General features: G+C 37.7%; 1 protein-coding gene across 3 annotated transcripts in view; it reads right to left on the reverse strand.

Moving 5' to 3' along the window:
• Positions 1–17,725, reverse strand: part of LOC115924548 (E3 ubiquitin-protein ligase MARCH8-like) — a 30,945-nt gene extending 13,220 nt beyond the window's left edge. The window contains exon 1 of one of the 3 annotated variants that reach the window (XM_030986970.1): positions 17,582–17,725. In XM_030986970.1, the coding sequence (XP_030842830.1) occupies positions 17,582–17,626 (45 nt within the window). In that variant the 5' untranslated portion in view covers positions 17,627–17,725. Of the gene's footprint in view, positions 1–4,619; positions 4,772–14,200; positions 14,942–17,581 lie in introns of those variants that run through there. The other 2 variants (XM_030986962.1, XM_030986975.1) reach the window with 2 other exon arrangements.
• Between the last annotated feature and the right edge of the window lie 3,066 nt (positions 17,726–20,791).

Consider the following 20,791-nt stretch of genomic DNA (forward strand, 5'->3'; position numbering starts at 1 on the left):
TGTGTTAAAGTTATAACAGAAAAGATAATCTTCATTTTATAATTCCACCGGGGCGATTTTTAATTTTGCAATCGCCCCCGTGAGCAACCTGACGGGGGCGATTATGTAGCTCACGGGGGCGAATCGCCCACCGCCCCCGTGTATTTTGAGCGCTGCTATTTAATATCCTCAAAAGTTAACCGACCACTTTTACCAGTGTGTGTATTTTAGTCATCATGCGAATACAGGTATTTGCTGTTTCCATTCAACCAACCAACCAGCCTACCAACCACATACTATTACGCGCAACTGATGACGTCATAAATATACGATTTCCCGTATACGTTAAAATCATAACATATTATTAGCATTACTCCACGCCCTTTCAGACTCTCTATATAACATTCTGAAAAGTTGCAAACTAATTCTACCATTGTGTATATTCTATCATGCGAATACAGGTATTCACCGTTTTTATTCAAAAACTCAACCAACCAACCAACCACATAATTACGTCCAAATGATATGACGTCATAAATATACGATTTCCTACGTTAAAATCGTAACATATTATTAGTAGTATTACTCCACGCCCTTTCAAGTCTGCTCCGTTTATTTTATGAAATACCGAAATGAGTTGATTTGTGAGTTATAACCTTCTTGCTTTTTGAGACGAAGGCCACCATTAATTATTGAGCCATGATGTAGAGTAGACAAGATATAAGCTTAGCTTTATAATTGAGCTAATGACCGGGGTCGTTTGATATCGGTTGGTTCCCCCTCGTACGCATGGGTTTACAAGGGGCAGATCCCTCTTCTAAAAACTCATGTCGGGGATCTATCCCCCCCCCCCTCCCCCTTTCCGCATCACTACTGCCTCCCACTAGCTGTTAGAGTTGGGACTAGCTGGGACTTTTGAAAAGTTGGGGACAGGAATAATGTCGCGAAAAAAAAATTTGCGCTCTAATATAACATTTCGCCCCAGCCCCTTTCAGACAATCCCGAATTCGTATGTGTATTGAATTAATCTACTATGATAGTTTACCACGATACTGTCGATGATTACACTTTCTTGTGATATAGACTTCTATATAACATTTCTACAGATAGGCACTATTTAGGCTCAAGTACTTTCTCAAGGAAACATATTTTAGGAGAACACTTTTTTAAAATTTCTTTCTTATTTTTGATTTGGGACATGCAGGATAAACGATAAAAAATAATTATGACAAGTAGCCGACATGTATTTCATAATTTGTTAAAAACCTTGTGTAGCATACTCAGATAGGATGTTATTGGGTCTCGAGTATAATTATGTGCACTGCCTGCATAGAAATTGATAAAGGTATTATTATACGTGACTCAATATTGCGACACTGCCTTTCAACATTTATGCAGGTACTTACAATACTGTCTCATACATTATCATATTGTTGGAGAAAATGCGGCGGCAACATGACCAAAGCGGTTTGCACTACAGCCTGAATTAAAAGCAATGATCTAGAAGAAAATATCAGATCCTATGATTCAGTGAGGTTTCATTCTCCAGGGCCTCATTTCACAAAACTTGTCATCAGTGACAAATGACAGTTTTTGTTATAACCTAGTGAAATCCTTGCTTCTGATTGGTTATCAGCAGATTCGTCACTGATTGTTGTCATTTGTTATTAAAAAGGGCTTTGTGAAACGGGTCCCTGGTCACCAAACAATAATTATGACCCCGGTTTTCACATTTCTTTTCGGAAACAATATTCCCTAACCAACTATTCTAAGGCTGCCAACATATTTTGTCCCTTAGAATGTATAATTTTCATGACTTTTTGTTTAAAGTGGTGGGGGAACGGAGTTTCTTCCTTGATATTTTGAAAATTCTTGCATTTACCACTGAGTGTAAAATAGATTTCTTAGAACAACAACAAAATGGATCCGTGTAACTGATTTAAGGACAAGAGCGTTAAAAACTGGATAAGTACGTTGAAGAAAACAGCTAAGATATAATATACGTTTTCACCCGCCGATGCACTTTCTTGACAGAATACACGTTTTCCGAAAAAAAAGATGACCCCAGCCCCCTTCCCGGATGGTTATCTTAGTCCGACGTTGATGTTCCGGTGGCCTGCATAAGTACAGAGTTAACTCAAATTTGTGCTTAATCACAACCAATTTTTATCTATGACCCAAAACACGTCGGCTTTGATTACTTATAATCAATACGAGTTTTATTGGTCAGCGATAAGTGTGAATAGTTTCAGTACAAATATTCACATTCATGCAGGATTCATGTTATCGATTTTTTTTTTCGTCATCAGTCATCAGTCCGGAAACAGACTCACTTCCGACCCAAATACAACAGGTGATGTCTGCCAAAGAATACGTCATCTTACTATTAAAATAAACGAATGGGGAAAAAATGACCAAAAATCGAACTTTAAAGGGACCTGCGCAACGCGTCGTGAATATCTCTCTCAGGTGTATTGCCACTGGCAGGTCCACACGCCATGCAGAGCCCTCTTTAGTTCCTTCTCCGTCCCTCTCTTTCTGACTATATAGGGAAAATATAATTTACCGATGTAGCATAACCGATAAGGTTAAATAGTGGCCTTCGCTATAAAAGGGCGCTGACCCGTTCAACGCCACATACACCACATACATGCATACATCATAGTGAACTTCAAATTTAGTTTAACTACCATCTTGCCTCTTTTAATTTCAACACCCCTACCAGCTAGTCGAAATGAGATGGGGATGTAATACGTCATTACTTTGACATCAATTTTGCATCATCATTAATCGTGCATGGACATCATTTAATATACATTGCATGTTAATCATTGGTAGAGGTCGAACAAAGGACACAGAGTTGAGGGAGTGAGAGAGAGGAAAGAGAGAAAGAGGAAAGAGAGAGAGGGAGAGAGAGAGAGAGAGAAAGAGAGAGAGAGAGAGACAAAGGGAGAGACGAGAGTGTTAATTAAAAATTTAATTTCCGCCGTTGTGTGAAACAAACCCTACCGGTACAATATACGTACATGCATTTGGTTTTTGTCAGATATTAGGGCAATTTTATAGCTGCATTATTGCATTTTTCGCCAAACTTTGAGAAAACACAAGTCTGTTACCATCACCATGCAGCTGTGTATGGTAGAGTAGGGAATACATGCTTTCCAGGGGGGGGGGGGCAGGGGCTGACAACGCAAATGAAGGAGAATCCTCCATCGCCCTGCCCTCCCCACCCCCCCCCCCCAAAAAAAAAAGGGGGGGAGGGGGACACAATCGAATACGATATGGTTTGTAATGAATGGCAATCAAAAAGAGAACATGAAAAATACTCTATAAAAGCTGTTTTCGTTCAGAAAAAAAATGGTTGATCATGCTGTGACAAATAAATACAAAATTTATAATGGTATATGCTTAAGCAAGAAGAGGGGAAATTCAGCTCCCTAGTCCAAATACGAATGTGGACTGAACTCGAAAGTAGGGCTTCAAACAATGTCCCATTCACAAGGAGTGTTCACAAACAAACAAAACGTATATTGTCCAATCAATTTTATTTTAATAATCAAACAATTCATTGTCGTCAACCAGAATTTAAGCACATAGCATGGTATCGATTCCTGCGCGGATTGAACAGCTGATTAACCAGCTGACATCTGTAATATTCACAATCATCACAACCAATGCGCGCGTGGCAACGTTTAGTTTGGTTCGGTTAAAGAAGGAAACTATGATGAAATATTACATTAATAATAGTGTAGATTTCAAATAATCAACATCTTCTTTAGTCCAGAGGCCCTATTCGATGTCAGGGGCGTCCAGTCTATAATATTTATGTATGATTTCTTTTTGTTTAATATCCTCCTGTGTGACTCTGCATTAATTGGTTTCGATTAAACCACGAATAATCGTGTATCAAATCATATTCAGACCGACATCATGCATCATAGGCAACTCGATACACTGGCACAAAAGTAGAGTTTCTAGCTCATTATTATACTGGTATCTGTTTCGTTAATGGTGGCAAACCGATACCCCCACACTAACCATATGACGTTGAAAACACATATCGAATGAAAAGTATCAATATTGACTGAAGGACATTTCCCCCTCGCTTGTTGATATACGCGAATTGGAAGAGAAAACAAAATTGGCATTTCATTTTAAGGCATAATATTATTATGGAATGTGTATTTGCGTGTCTGAGAGAGCAATGAATCTGAAGTTGACATAATTATAATTTAAACTCAATTTAAGCAACATTGAACTTATAATACGATTTGATATCAACAAGACAACAACATGATGAAACAAAACATCATTATACCAACAATAACATAATATTAGCAGCACAATTAAGGAAGTAAACTATGATTATTTATACCAATCGTGTGAAGAATATCAAATATGCAGTCACGATATAATACAAGAACTGGTAATCAGTATCGGGCAAAGGATTAAGGTCGCTTGGTGAATTAAGTCTAACCACTGATAATTTTGTTCAAATTCAACCTGTTGTTTTTACTGCAAGGTTTTGTGGAGATTGACAAATCCACTCACAACATACAGATATATTAAGTGGTATATTGTGACCGGCCTCCCCCTTCCCATTGCAAGAAATAAGCAAAAGAAGTGAGATAGTAACTTACGAGACCTATCACTGCTGCTATATGCTCCAGGAATGCGAGTCTCTGTCCAATCACTCACCAATTCGAGTATTAAATGCCAATCCACGGTTAGTAATATAGCGCTATCAATGATCACATTTTGTAAGCAATCATTCTCGATGTCAATATAATTTATACAGCTCTAACGGCTACATGCTTATCATGACCAATTAGTAATTAGGCTAAGACTTTTCACGGGTTGTGCGTGTGAGATTTACTCTGCAGAGGAAATCCTGCCGGAAGACTCTGGAGCCCGTGCATGTGTATTCTGTACTTTCGTTTAGTTTTCGTTTTCTTTCTTTCTCTTCCATTTTGTACAGTGGTTTTGTAAACATGATATCTATTTTCCTGTAAAATTCAAAGTAAACAGCGTGTTTACTAAACTATTAGACCGAAAAATCAATCTATTTCGTTTGTTCCGTATGTCTGGGCTCACAAAATTCTCGGAGAAGAACGTTTTTAAAACCTTCTCCAAGCAGACGGATTTTCTGTCTACAGAACTATAAACCGGATTGTAAACTAATGAAAGAATGATGTTTTTGATGAACTGAAGTTCGATAATTAATTGAGTTGAAACCAAAAATGGGAGTTTTGCGGTCAATAAAGGAGGCCAAGAGCCCAATCACGAAACGTTCACAAGATAAAAATAGCTCAAAAAATTATATGTAACCGAAATGTATGCCAATAGACATCATAATGATACAACGTCCAATTAAATCGGATTAATAGGGATAGTAGAGCAACAATAATAGCGAAAATAGGAAGAGTGGATTAACAGCAATCGTATAAGTCGAGACTGAGGCCAACATAAAGAAAGAATAACAAAGTACGTTACTTCAAAATGGACTCATGCAGTTTAGATTATTATCATCGCAGTGAATAATTTAGACCGTTCCAGTCACTTAATAATCGCAGTTAATTACTGTACCATACCAGGCACTTAGTATTTATTTGTTTTGTTACAATTCATAATACGGGTAGGGTATGCTTTTCTCCAAAACAAGCAGCTACATAAAAAGACCTTCTGAAGCAACCAGGGGGAAGTGAAATCTAGAAATCAGGCACAAAAGATAAACACAATTAATCTTTCCTACCTTCATTTGCAGTATGTCAAAAGCATATACAAACAAAATGCTTCAACGAGATAACGAGGCAATAAACATAATTTATGGACAAGGAAGTCAATAAACATTTCGTTCTCCCCCCGGACTCCAAATAAGGTGATTGTACTTTGCCATAATACGGTGACCATGATTATCTTTATTTACTTCGAAACTCTTTATTATGGAAGAACATTTTTTTTCACCTTTCAAAATGGCCTTTATAATCAGTTAACGTACCATGTTACATAACCTAACGATATAAGCTGAAACGTTAATGAGTCGGTATATTTTCTTGATTCATAAATCTTACTTCTTTAATACTGGACCCTCGTACCAGTCAGTGATCGTGTATGCACTATCACAGATGCCTCCTTTCACGTGTTTCACGCGCACTTATCGGGTGTTAGTATCTCATGGTTCCCAGTTCCTGAGATTTTGTCATGTCTTCCAAGGTTTCTTCCACCCCATTGTCCTCAGTGGACCTCAACCATGAAGTTGACCTGTCATCTTATGAATCATCATCTTAATCTGTATTGGCCTAGAACCAAAGTCAATCCAACCATGGACCCTATACCACAAGGATCCACGGTCCAACAAAGGCTCTCAAACAGTTAGTCATCAAGCGGTCGCTTCCATGACAGGAACTACAGGAAATATATAAACAACACTCGCATTAGCAATCAAAGTAAAGAGCCCAGACTGTACACGATGATGTCATTGATAATAAAGCGGGGTTAAAGCTCATGTATACCTTAGTGAAGCCCCACTCCACTGAAAACATAAGAAATAGGACCATGTTTCCAAAACACTTGTCAATAAATACATGTACATGCATTCTAAGATGCAATAAAGTGTTTTCGCACACCTACGGTAACGATTGAGCAACGGAGGTATAAACATGAACATGATCTATATATTATTACCATGATTGAGTCATTCCCTATTTTGGGGGGGGGGGGGGTACAATTCCAAGCTATTTTGCGCCACGTTATCGACAACGCTTCAGTCTTCATTACATCTTATGATACACAAAACGACCTTGAACTTGCCTGTCCATATTTATTGTACGCATAAGATTTCAATTAATATCCTCAACAATTTTTGAATTTTTATAAACGTAATTTCTATCCAGAGGATTAACAAATCTCACAGTTTCTTTTTCCCCCTTGTGACTCTCGTTTGAGGTCTTTAATATTGTGTGCCAAACATTGCGTGCAACATCCAGCTCTGTGGTGTATTCTCTCAAGATTGTCACCGGGTGCTTCGACATTTTTTTTTCATTTCTCGAGAGCATTCCATTCATGCCTTGCATAGATGATGTGGGGCAGCGTAAGAAAACGAGAGAAAAAACTTGCATGACATTCCAGCTAATGCTCTTGGTGCAAAGCAGATGCGGGGGCTGGGGGGGGGGGGGGGGTCAGTGGCGTATCCACGATGAAGCTGGCGTATGCCCCCTATTGTTAGACAGAGCCTTAGGAAATGCAATACTGCTTGCAGTATATGGGGATGACAGATCCCCCCCCCCCCCTCCGGAGGGGATTCCACCCCTTGTCACGTGGGGCCGTATCATCGTTAAAAAATGCAAAATTGCTGTTTAGAATGTATGTAATTCTTAGTATATAGATCACCCAGTAAATAAGATGAAATTTCAAACTTCATGAGGGCAACGAAATGTGGTCAAAGTTTCAGGATTCAGAAAAAGCTTGTTTTAAAATCATTTTCATTTCATTTCCTCGGAGAATTTCTTGTCTGGCTGCTAGTCTGGCTGCTAGCCAACCATTAGATTTTAGCAAACTTATTGAAAGGAGATCAGTCTTTATTAAAACATGATTTAATCGCAGTGGCCTCCGTTCAGCAAGTTCCTTGAAAAGTATTATGGTCTTTTACTCTCTATTTTTGTTTACTCGTCCGTGTATACTTACTTATTTATTGTCCCATTGGACCAAGAATATCGACTATTACGTAAGTCATCCCAGGCCCCTGTAACCAGCGCTCAAAATACACGGGGGCGGTGGGCGATTCGCCCCCGTGAGCTACATAATCGCCCCCGTCAGGTTGCTCACGGGGGCGATTGCAAAATTAAAAATCGCCCCCGTGGAATTATGAAATAAAGATTATCTTTTCTGTTATAACTTTAACACAATATTGAGTTTCAATTTTCAAATGAAATGGAACTTAGATTAGCGTGCAAGATTTCTTGTTTTATGAGTAGGCCTATTATTACCGATTCAGCTCACAGTGCAGTGCCGCCGTCAGCAGTGGTTATAGGCCTACTGCGCCCTTAGTAGCGGTACGTGTGCACGCTGCCGCGCTATGTCTGCTGGAGCTGGAGGCGATCGCGCAAGGGCAGAAACATGGTCATGGAGAAGTTTTTCGTTGTGAAAGCGTTAACCCGCTGAAATCTGGTGATTTCAAATGATTAGCAAATAATGAACCTAGACCAGTAAATCAATATTAGGGACTTTTAGATTTTAGATTTGCACGATGGGAACGTGGACTGAAACGTGTGACCTCCTTTTAAGGCAGTGCCAGTGCTTAAAAGGACGTCACATGTGACTGCCAGTGCCTTAAAAGGACGTAACACGTCCACGTCCACGCAAATCTAAAAGTCCCTATTGAGAAGAAGAGGAAGACCAAGATGTCGTGGAATGATATGGTAACATGGGCAGATCTACGGGGGGGGGGGGGTTAGGGGTTTAACCCCCTCCTCCCACCCCCGGCCCCCTTGGGCTGCCAAGTGAAAATGTGATATTAAAGCGGGGGGGGGGATGCTGGAGAGGAGGACTACTAATCTATTTTATTTTTTTCATGGGGGGGGGGGGGGAAGTGAAGCGCCGTTTTAGCATGACTTACTTTTTAACTCTTACTTTCACCTATCTCAGATAACCCTAAGTGGTTGCTGCTTTATATGTAGTTGATGATAATGCATGATTAAAGTAAAGAGAGAGAGAGAGAGAGAGAGAGAACCACCTTCATTTTGCAATGGTTCAGGGTTCGTGTAATGTACATTTGAAACCATTTCTTAGCGTCTCAACCCTAACAAAATGGCAAAACTATTTTTGAGGAAAAGCATTATACTGAATTAAATAAAGAATAATAGCTTTATATTGGATCATACTAATACTGATACGGGCTAAAGACAATGTGGTATTTGTATAGAGGTATTCCAAAATGACATTCTGATAATCAACATTTGTTCTGGTATCATAATGTATATACGCATAATACAACTGATCTTTATGATTTCTTAACGTGACATAGCTTCTTTTCCCCCTGCAAACAAAAAAGAAAACAAGGTTATTTAATAAAAGGATCATGCGACAAATAATCATTGTAATTCAAATTGATGCAAGGATTTTTTTGAATAAGCAATGCTTTTCACCAGAATCTTCTTTGTAAAAACGACTTTTACAAATCTCAGCCATGCAAATCTGCCACTTTGTTGTAAGATCACTTTCAGATTTAAATAGGAGAGGTGTATTCTTTAATGAGTATTTTACATTGAATGGAACGTCTCAACTCAGTAAGCATGGCTGAGATTTGTAAAAGTTCTTTTTACAAAGAAGATTCGGGTAAAAAGCAGTGCTTATTCAAACAAATATTCGCATCACTTTGAATCACAATCATTATTTGTCGCCTAATCCCTTTTAATGACTTTGTTTTCTTTCTCGTTTGCAAGGAGAGAAGAAGATATGTCACGTTAAAGACATCATAAAGATCAGTGTTGTATGCGTATATATTATATACACAGGCCAGTAACAGCTATGTAGCTTGTAAATTTGTAAGAGGGAAAATGCTGATTGAAATAATAATGATGAAATAGCAAATAATTGAGGAGTATCATAGATACCAATTCAATGGATATTTGTATAAAAAAGAGCCCCCGTCAGTACTAAAAGAGCCCCCGTGAGAAGGCTCGCGGGGGCTCTTTTTTTTGGGGGGGGGGGGAAGAGCCCCCGTGGACAAAAAATTAATTTGAGCCCTGCCTGTAACCTTGTCAAGGTATATTGTACTGTTGTGGAAAGCGATCTACAAAACTAATCTATGCCTATATGAAGGATGTCGTGTCGTCTCTGCAAATCTTGATAAATTAATTTGAGATAAGTTTCGATCGTGAGAAATTAATTTGTTTATTCTTTATGAGGCAAATTCATGGTAAGGTAGACAAAGAAACAATCACCTTTGATGTTTCTCCCTTGTATGAAAATATTGTATACAATTATATGTTTCGGCTTCGTGCGTTTCATTAACGTTATTTAGAAAACAGAAGTAAAACCACTATATCGATTAACCGAAAATAAATTCATTGGAAAGATTGTAATCCGTTTACTCCCAACATAGAGGCCTACATAATTATTTTCGCAGCATTCAAACGCTTTCAATATTTCGACTAAATGTTTATACCATATTCCTAAATTTGGTTCTTTGTTCTTGCAACAACAACAAAAAAAACGCCCTAGACCCTAAACCGAACCTCAACTATCTAGGGAAGTGGATAATGTTGGCCTCTCTTCTCAGTTTGCAAGAGCAAGCCAACCTCCTAATAGTCCCCCTTCTCCGGGCCAATGCTGGTCTGATTATGCCACTTACCACGCGTCCTCACTTGTCAAAAGGAGGAAGTCCGGGGCCTTTAAGCTAGATGACAGAGCCAATTTATTCTTAAGAGTATTCATTTTCAGTGTTCAATAAACAGCGTGATATGAATTATGACAAGTTTACCCTGACCCATGGACGTTCTGACCTGCTTCAAAGACGTATCCTTTCACAACTTGCCCTAAGATCTTTTGATATTTTCTTCTACATCTATTCTTATAATTTGCTTGGACGCCTTCGCGTCAAGTATAATACGACAAATATTAATATTTTGGTCAAACATTCTTTCAGTTATACAACAATCGTTCAACAAAGGATATCGGTTATGATTGTGACACGCATCCTGACTGACCCCGATATCGGTAGGTCCTAGAGTTTGGGGTTTTGATTCTCTATTTTCTCTCTTATTCTAACTTTTATTTCATTTTGTCTAGAGGCAGAAAACTACAGAAACAAAATTTGCAATTTGCTACATCAGGATTGAAATACTTTTAACTAACCCGCATTGCATTGCTGCATGCTTTCATCAAGAACAGAAGAACACAGTAATCGAGAGTATAGGCGCAATGTTTGTTATCATTTTGGGCCTTATTATCTACATAGTAGTTTGTATAATCAGGGAGGTGACTTAATAAATCCTTGGTTGAATCAAACAATTAAGCCAAAGAACAATGGTATGATAAATATATATATATACATTCATGGTTTATGAGTGTAATGAACTTCGAAAATAACGCCATGACCCGGACACTACCAAGGTCTTATTGCTAGAGTAGGGCAAACGATGTCATCCTGGTCATGCTGATATCAAGATTGGCTTTCTTTTTGGTAAAAAAAAATACAATGCATACATTGAAATTCTCATCAACATCAATAATGGTAATAAAAGTAGCATCATCATCATCAGCAGCAGCAGTAGCAGTAATAGTAGTATTAATATAAGAGGAGGAGGAGGAGGAGGAGGAGGAGGAGGAAGAGCGTATAGATTATTTTACCTTATTAAATGCTATTTTTGCCAATGTATGTGAAAGACTAAATTGCATATGTAAACCATATCGAGTCCCAATCAATAGTAGCAAGAAGGCTGTATAGGATTTCATAAATCTTAAGTAAGTATTATTTTTAGAACAACTCTAGAGGACGCCAAAAGGAACAAGAGTTTATTATTCTAAACAATACATATATTTTTGGAAAGATCTGCTATACTTTTTTGGTATAAAGGACACTGCACGTACTTGGCATGTCTCCAACTGTTTTTTTCTATGGTTGTCCCATTCTATGGTAGGTCCATGTAGGGAGTGGTTGTCCAAAGTTCTTTGATTTGAATCACCAACCCCCAGCTGATGGGAGAACAAAAGCGAACAAAACTCCCTTGTTATAAAAGCTACATCGGTCCAGGTCCAAGGGAAGGTCTATTGAACAAAAGGGTATACCTTGCGAGTATAATGTTTTCACAAAACCCCAATTCCGTATGGTTACATCTGAATGTATTATACAAATATTATTTGACGACATCAATACCCAAAAGTGGGTAGAGGTTTCGAGGTTTTTTGATCGGCACACCCCGTTGAAACCAAAATGAGTACCCCCCTCCATCCTATAACCCCGGCATCCAAATAGTATATTCAAAAATTCCACCGAAATAATAATTTGCATTGTGTTGAACTTACTATAATATCATTCTCTAAATTAATGGCAATGAAAAGCAGGATAAACGCATAGCAATGAATAAACCTGTAATTATACTAACATTTAATATATATACGGGACGGTGATTTCATTCAAGACAAATTTTGGATGTTACTTGTATTCAATGAAATTATAAAGAAGAGCTTGTGTCATGCAGATTCTCAGTGAAATGCAAATGATATACAACGTGACTGCAAAATAACAAGTCTAGACTCGAGATAATTGAATTACTATCGTTTAAACGGCGACGTTTCAAACACCATGTCATAAATATATGTTCTCTTTCACACTATCCAACGTGCATGCAGTAGTTGGAAATTAAGTCTGGGGGCTATTTTTGAGTCGTGCTACTCGCCTGCACGTGTTCAGATGACTAAAAATAAATCTCAGCAGGTCTGTCTCGCAGGTCTTAATCTAAAGAAATTAGACGTGCCACGTCAGGCTTGACTATTAATATTGTTGTTGTTATTACTGTTATTATTATCATTATTATTATTATTATTATTATTATTATTATTAACACTAGGCCTATTATTATTGTCGTTGCTATTATCATCATTATGATTATCATTATTATTATCATCATTATCATTATTATCATAAGTAGTATAGTAGTAGTCGTAGTAGCATTATTATTATCATCATTATCAACGTCATATCCATTATTATGATACTAATAAACCGCTCATAATTTTGAAATCTCCGCGATTTTCTGTTTTACAAGAACGAAGCTCGACGGGAGACCATGCAATCTTGTGCAACAATGAGCCTAATATTCTCCCTTTTCACTAAACTTCAGCCAAGTTCGCATGTGACCTTTAAATATATTAGAGATGCATAACAACCGATGGTTAAAGGTATATAAACAACAGCATGATTTCTACTTTTCAAACATTTAAACAAAAGCCTTTTATAATGATGCAAAGACATTATAATATGACTTAAGCATTGTGAACGGGTGGTAACATACAAGACACTATTTAAAAAGCACACCGAATAATACTTCTCTGAAATTGACTACATACCAGCTACTTTGCATTTGCATAATCAGTGCTAGTGGTATCAGTGGAAAAACGACCCGACTATTTGGTGTTTGTCTCTTTTCCCATGACATGACGTTGAAAGCGGAAGGAAGATGGCACTTAAAGGTGTCCTATGTCCAATTCCTGAGAAGCCACACTTATCGTCTGTTATCGAGGACGTCACACCGATCCTTACATGATTACACGACAAACTTCCTCCTTCTACCAGGTGTATGTTACAGAGGAAATTGGATTGGCAGCCAAGCATTGTTTGTTACATGTTTTGTACAATCCCGTGAACAAAACATAATTATTATTCGTGTGGTTTATCAAACCCCACCACAAAAACAATCCTTAGCATATGCTATGCCAATGGGTATAATATAGATGGGGCAGAAGCAACAGCCGTCCCTAGATCCTATGACGGATTTGCAATGATTTTGCTGACATTTTAAACGTTCTGACAGTATTTTAAAGACTATGTAAAGAAAATAAGAGCCTTTTAGTCCTGTCCGAGAGAAGCTGTTGCTCATAATGTTCAATATTAGTAACAATCCTCAGCATATGCCAAAGGGTATGGGGCAGGAGAAACAGCCATCCCTAGATCCTATGACGCATTTTCGATGTTATTTCTGACACTTTAAACATTATGTCAGTAGACTATTTCCAGAAAATACGAGCCTTTTAGTCCTGTCCAAGACAAGCTGTTACTCATTTTAAATATTAGTAGCAATCCTTAGCATATATTCCAAAGGGTATGGGGCAGGAGCAACAGCCGTCCTTAGATCCCATGACGGATTTTTCGATGATATTACTGGCACTCCTACATTCTGTCAGTACTTAAAGACTATTTTCAGAAAATAAGAGCCTGTTATTCCTGTCCAAGAGAAGCTGTTACTCATGTTTAATGTTAGAAAATTTGCTTAGCCCCCCCCCCCCCCCCCACATTTTGCTAATGTTTTGTTCATAAAAACGTACACCAAGGCAAATTAAAGAGTCAGTCATCTCAGTATTCCTTCTTGTTGCATTACACGATAATCATTTTACTTTTCTTTGCTCATAATTATATTAAGCATAATGAACAAAATAGATTAAGGTCTCACGACGGCTTAATGATGATGCTATCCTTCCAATATTCTAATATAAGTATACTTACAAAAGAAGGTAGGTGCGGTGATATGAAACTGCTGACGGACTCTCTCCATTTTCTAGAGTTTGATTTCTCGAATTGCGTTTGAGCCATGTTGACAGCTTGAGGGGTTTTCGTCGATAAAATTCGGTCACTGAGCACAGTTATGAAATATCACAATTTAATGTAGATTATTGGTTACGTAGATGCATCTTAGCAGAAAAGTGTGGATTAAAAGCGAAGTGTTTGTCTCTCTTGAACGAGCTACGATGCATGAACTGACGGCGAAACTAATACGATTTTCCAGAATATTTATTATTATATAATTACTTAGTCACTTTTCATCCACTCATGTATCGTCAGCATTTTTTTACTGAAGCCTGCATACTGCGCAGAAGAGAAGTTTTCCCGTATCACCAAGTACCAGACAGATATTAGCCGGTAGCTTTATTTCTCTTTATTCTCCACGAGCAGCGTTCATGCAATGCTCGCGATTCCGTTGTGTTCAGTGTTCACACTATTCAGACGAAACACTGGACCGTGACAACACCGTGATTATCAACTTAGTTTGACCTTCTCAGGGATGATGACTTTCACAACTTCAAAAAGAAATTCTGTAGAAGGAATAATGAGAACATGGAGTAGAACATGTACAGACCTATGTACAACGATGTGACGAAACGGTGTTGCTCTCCTGCTGGCGGCGAGTCTTGTGCAGACAGTCCGGGTTTGCTGGTACGATCATAATTATCATTCGATAGCTCGCTTTGATCAGAGAGGTGAGACATCCCTGTTTTGATTCACCGCTCTCATATAATTATGACGTCACATCTACGCTGCCCAATCACGATGCATATTCACATGATACACTTTCGTTATATAGATTGTATATACTGAGTTTTATTGAATTTCATCATGAAACAGATAAAATAAAGAAAAACCTACCGATTTTCGATTGCTGCCGTGCTAGTTCGGTTTGTTAAAGTTGGAGGGGAAAAAAGATGGCTTAATTCAAACACCAATGACCCCCAAAATACCGAACCAACTGGTTTCTGGTATTCTATTGTTAAACTTTAAGATGATGCTGAATATAGAAAGTACATGTGGTACTCGTTAATACGTTTTTTGTTTTTGTTTTTTGTTTTGGTATAATTTATGGCCTAGTGATGTTTACACTGCCCCTGTCAAGCCTCAAGGCCGTTCTCACATCGGAACATTTTCTTTTGTCTATTTTATGAGGGATATTCCATCTCCTCCTAGCTGATCTAATGTGGGCACCAACAGACATTTATGGGTCAGAGCAAAGAAATTCGGGAACAGAACTAAATGACGCAATTTGTCTAATTAACCATATTTAGTTTACTCCAAATCCACTGAAAGTCACCTATTACAAATCACATTTTCCAACTGCTATATATAAATACCTGCATCACATATCACTTGACGAACAGTTATGATAAAAAGTCATAACTATCAAGTATCAAACGAGTTTCAGAGCTACTGATTATGTGAGTTAGCATAATACGTGATCCTAAAATTAAAATCAAAATATGTTCCACATAAGTCGTCGAAAACTGGTTTCTTTGACCGATTTTAAATCTTTATAAATACATTTCTTCACGTACGCATACACATTAAGAATAATTATGAACACGCCTGCCTCATTATTAACGTTGACATCATGATTATGACCTCTCTAAATTGAATCAAAAAGGTTTTCAATTCTTCCAATAGGTCTAATGAGTAGTACGGTCTCGGTTTGATTATTAACGATTAAGTTTCACTCTCGGCGTAACAATCCCAAGTCAAACCCTTTCCCTTTATCGCGATGTTGCTTTGTTTAATTTATATAGTTTCGGAGCTGTAGAACCATTTCCCCAAGTATATTCGCTAACATTGCATTGCTGTTTTCATTCATTGCTCGCCTTTTGTCTTGTTTTGATGCATTATGCGAAGAAGCGTCTGCTACATGATATCCTTCTGCGGGAAATGTGCACACAATAACATTCATTCCTAACCTTGCTATAACATTTATAATTAAACATGCGTAGGTTTAATTGGCACGCATGAACCTTGAAAAACGTCATTTGGTAGATAAATTTGTTTTGGTTTCTATTCAACAAACAAAAAAATAACAATACATGGACACTGATGGGCAAAATACTAATTATGGAAACTATAATAGTGTTCAATAATTGGTTGAATGAAGAGGGTTTGTGTAATTTCGGTACATGTTTTTGTTTGTTTTGTTCAAAAAACATAAACGTTCCATGGCGGAAACTTATATATAGAAAATTCTAATCCTTTTTCAAAACATTCCTTCAGCATGAATCTTCACGGTTTCTAAATATAACAATTGGTCATATCGATGGAAACAATATAATATAAGGTATATTATTATTCTATACACGGTGACGGTATGCATGATGAGAGATTCAAATAAATTCGGTGTACCTTTATATCTGATCTTTCAATTAGCTCTGTAACAGGAAACAGTGTTTTATTTTTGTCTTTACGCATGCATTCCTACGGCATTCATGCAAATCACACAAATACTTGGGGACAAACTACGACAGAAATAGAGATAGAAACATATTAGAAATAGAAACTACGATAAATGAGTATAGAAACAACGTCAATCCGCATGTAACCTCTTGATGCATGGTGCATAATCAAATACTATAAATAGTGCAGTTCATAAACAAAATTGATTACCATGATTATAAACAATTTGATATGCATGTTTCACCCCATGCATGATACAGCATGGAGTTTCTTGACCTATCCTATACCCTTCACCATCATCACGCTAGCGGTAACATCGTCACAGCCACAATAATATAGTCTATACATTTTTAGAAACAATGACATCCTGTTTACATATTTTGTTTGTTAACAATTGCCATAATAATCTATATTTCTGCTTGATCATGGTGATAAACAATGAATTATTTGTTAATGAACCCCTTTCGTGTTTCATTGCTTTGTACTCTATCACAAAGGACCCTGTCATCTGCAGTTTGTTTCCCCATTAAATTTTATCGGTCATCCAACCTGGCTGATGAACCATACGTCATGATTGTAATCAAGGTTTATTAATTGTTTCAAGTATTCTGATCTATGAATGCAAAATGACATAAAAGTGGAACTGACCTTGATTATATAATTATGTATAGGTTTTTATAGCCATAGGTCACGATCTTCTATACTTGTGTTGCAAATTGGTGTTGGTCTATACTACCCTATACTGCTCCTAACTTTCCCTCGCCATCATCATGCCTCGTGTATCACGATGCTTCAGCATAATTATGCTTATGCATGACTTGAACTTCAAGTTCAATACTATAGGAAAGAAAGCTCACAATTGCAACGCCGAAACTTAAATCACAAACATTTCTGGATACTTACCACAGTATCTTGGAAGAATGAAAACCCAAATGAGATAAACGGCATTCTAATATGTGTTCCAGTGATGTTTTACATCCAAACTTCTCTCAGTATGTTGATAAACTGCCACTAGAGCTTGAGAGCACGTTTGATGGGACTGCGACTGGAAGAAAAACTTGCTCGTTTACCGGTATAGTCTCTTGATGCATACTCTTTTGTGGCACCTGATCTAGCAAAGAGCAAAAAATTTAATTATTACTCACAAATGATTAAAATCAGACAACCTAATTCCGATCCAAAAATCAAAATTATGTGTATCCTTATCGACTAACAGCACAGTAATAAATTCTCACATTTAAAGCTCTTTTAGTAGTCACCTGTAACCAAAATTATGACTGAATTAAACGACAACGATTGGCGTTCAACCCGACTCCAGAAACCGTAGCAGACGACACGACCTTGTTCTTTGTTAGAACCTCGACCACGGGACACATATGTTTTTACAGTTGCCGCGAACAAAGAACGCCTGGTTTTGTGTACGGCTCGTTGGATCCAGAAGAAGGTGTCCGACCATGATACCAGCTGAAAGCGAAAACTAATTATCCTGTGCTTGAAACCAATAATCACCTACAAAACTAAATTTAATTTAATTTGAATATATATCATTATCATGTAAACTAGAGGGCGTTTACTCAACTATAAAATGTTTTAAAAAAGAAGAAGAAAACAAAAACTGTTATTATAATAATTATATAGACTCTTATTGAATTAACAAATAGACATGAAACAAGTCAACACATTGCATTAAAATTTGTGACATGAAAGGATTATCGTCTAGGCAAACAAGATAAGACAAGACAACAAAGTAAAACAAAATGTATAGGAAGAAAATCCTCAAACAAAACAAAGTCATGAAACATAAATTGGCGGACCATCAGATTGGGGGTCACTCCCCCCCCCCCCCGCCCGAAACAAGAAGCTATATTGCTGAAAGCCATGATATTTATGTTCTATCTTTTAATCTGTAATCGTAATAACGAATACGCTATTGTCTAGTTTGTTGTGTTTTTTTCCAGTGATGCCCCCGACCCCAACACCCCCCCCCCCCTCCTCTCTCTCTCTCTCTCTCAGGCGCTCTCTCATTTCTCTCCCATTTCTCTCCCATCTCTTTCATTATCTCTTTTTCGTCCTCTCTTGTTTCCTCTTTTTTTTCTCTCTCTCTCTCTCTCTCTCTCTATATCTCTCATTCACCATCTTTTATCTCAAAAGTCAACGCTTTTCAATGTGATATCCATACGTGTGTTCGAACACAGCCGAGCATTTCATCCAAATCCTTGATATTTTCTGGCTACGACAATATTAGACCTATAAGTCACCAGAGGAGGCTCGTGGGTTGTACACCCTATGGCATTTACCTACAATTTGTTTTTATTTTATTTTTGTAACGGAATGTATATCATCATTTCCCTAAAGATGTCCTGGTAGTAGTCCAAGATTGTAATCAAATTTGTTGTTCGTGAATTATTAGTTCCAAGCCTAATGTTGTCCCAGGTATACTATATTGCTGCAGTTTCTTTTTAAATTAATTATTAAGGTCAATAAACTGTCTATATGGAAGAATTCGAAGTTTAAAACAAAAAATCGATTATGTTTAGATCTCTGCCCTCTTGAAGGTATGTATAGATGAATGTTTAAATACGTTGTCAGACCGATGCGCTTAAGTATATCGATAGGTGGCAGCATAATTATATTGTCAACAAATTTACATTGATCTTCATAGTCAAAGTTTGTGAAGCGCACACAATCAGTTTGTTATCTCTTTTTATCTATTTCTTTAAAAACTCAAAAGCAAAATGCTTATCGTGCTAAACTTCATTTATGTAATTCAAGAAAACCCAAGAAATAAGTAAATGAATATAAAACCTGAGTAGCCTTGGAAGTATTTTTTTCCACTAGCTCATTTTTAACTGTTTCAAAACTTTAGTTTCATTCTTCTTGAGATATAGACATTAAGGAAGATTTTTTTTTTAATGAATCGAAGCGAGAAAAAAAAATTCCATCCAAATGGAAATGCAATAGGCCGATGTGAAGCTTGATATGGCGAAGAATCTTAATTTTTGCCGTTTGGAAGAAATATTTCAGATTGGCAATGAGACAATCACTGGTGATTTACAAAATGTTGCTAAAATGACATGATTTCTCCCCCCCTCATTTTTGCCCATTATGCCAGAGGCGGCACTCCAGGATGGGGGGGGGGGGGGGGTGGCACTGTGCCGCCACTTTTTCAGTTTTCCCCAAAGTGCCCCCTTTGTACATAGGACAAGTGCCCCTTTTCTTGTCTAATAACTGTCCTTTTCCTCCCTTTTCATCTCTGACGAGTACCTCTTTCCAGTAACGAGAAATTCCCTTTTCACCTCTGATATTTCTGCCCTCTTTTTATTTTTGACTCGTGTCCCTTTTCCTTTTTCAATAAGTGTACTTTTTCCTTCATAAAAAGAACCCGCTTCCCTTTCTCTCAAATGCCACTTTTCAACTCTGATAAGTGCCACTTTTATTTTGACAAGTGCCCCTTTTCCTTTTTATATGAGCCCCTCCTCCTTTTCAAAATTTCACTTTTAACATTTGATAAATGCCCCTATTAAAATCTGGTACGTGCCCTTTTCCTTCAACAGATGCCCGATTTCCATTCTCACAAATGCCTTTTTTCATTTTTGTTGAGTGTCCCTTTTCAGGTGCAACAAGTGCCATTTTCACCTCTGATAACTGCCCTTATTACTTTGACACGAGCACCTTTACTTTTCTAATAACCAGGGGCGGATCTACGGGGCGCGGGGGGGGGGGGGTTAGGGGATTTACCCCCCCCCCCCGCCCCTTGGGCTGCCAAGTGAAATGTGATGTGCATAGAAAATGCCATCATGTGTCCAGCCCCACACAGTATAAGTAGATGTTAGTAGTAGATGCCAGGAAAACATCACTTATGGGGGTTCCGTCAAAATAGAAAGAAACAAAAAATCACCACTAGAGACGATCATAGCTGGTGGTCAGTGGCAACTGAAAAAAGCCATACTTTAAAGTTTTAACTAATATCCTACTGTGTGAGCAAGAGTGCTCTAAATCACAATAAAAAGCAAAAATTCGCTCAATCGCGCTACGCCACTTCGCAAAATAAAACTTACTAACTAGGGCGTCGCTAGAATACGAGATATTATGCTTAAGAATTTCTTTTTTCTA

The sequence above is a fragment of the Strongylocentrotus purpuratus genome, unplaced genomic scaffold, assembly GCF_000002235.5.
Source record: "Strongylocentrotus purpuratus isolate Spur 01 unplaced genomic scaffold, Spur_5.0 spur5_contig_838, whole genome shotgun sequence".
Classification (NCBI taxonomy): domain Eukaryota; kingdom Metazoa; phylum Echinodermata; class Echinoidea; order Camarodonta; family Strongylocentrotidae; genus Strongylocentrotus; species Strongylocentrotus purpuratus.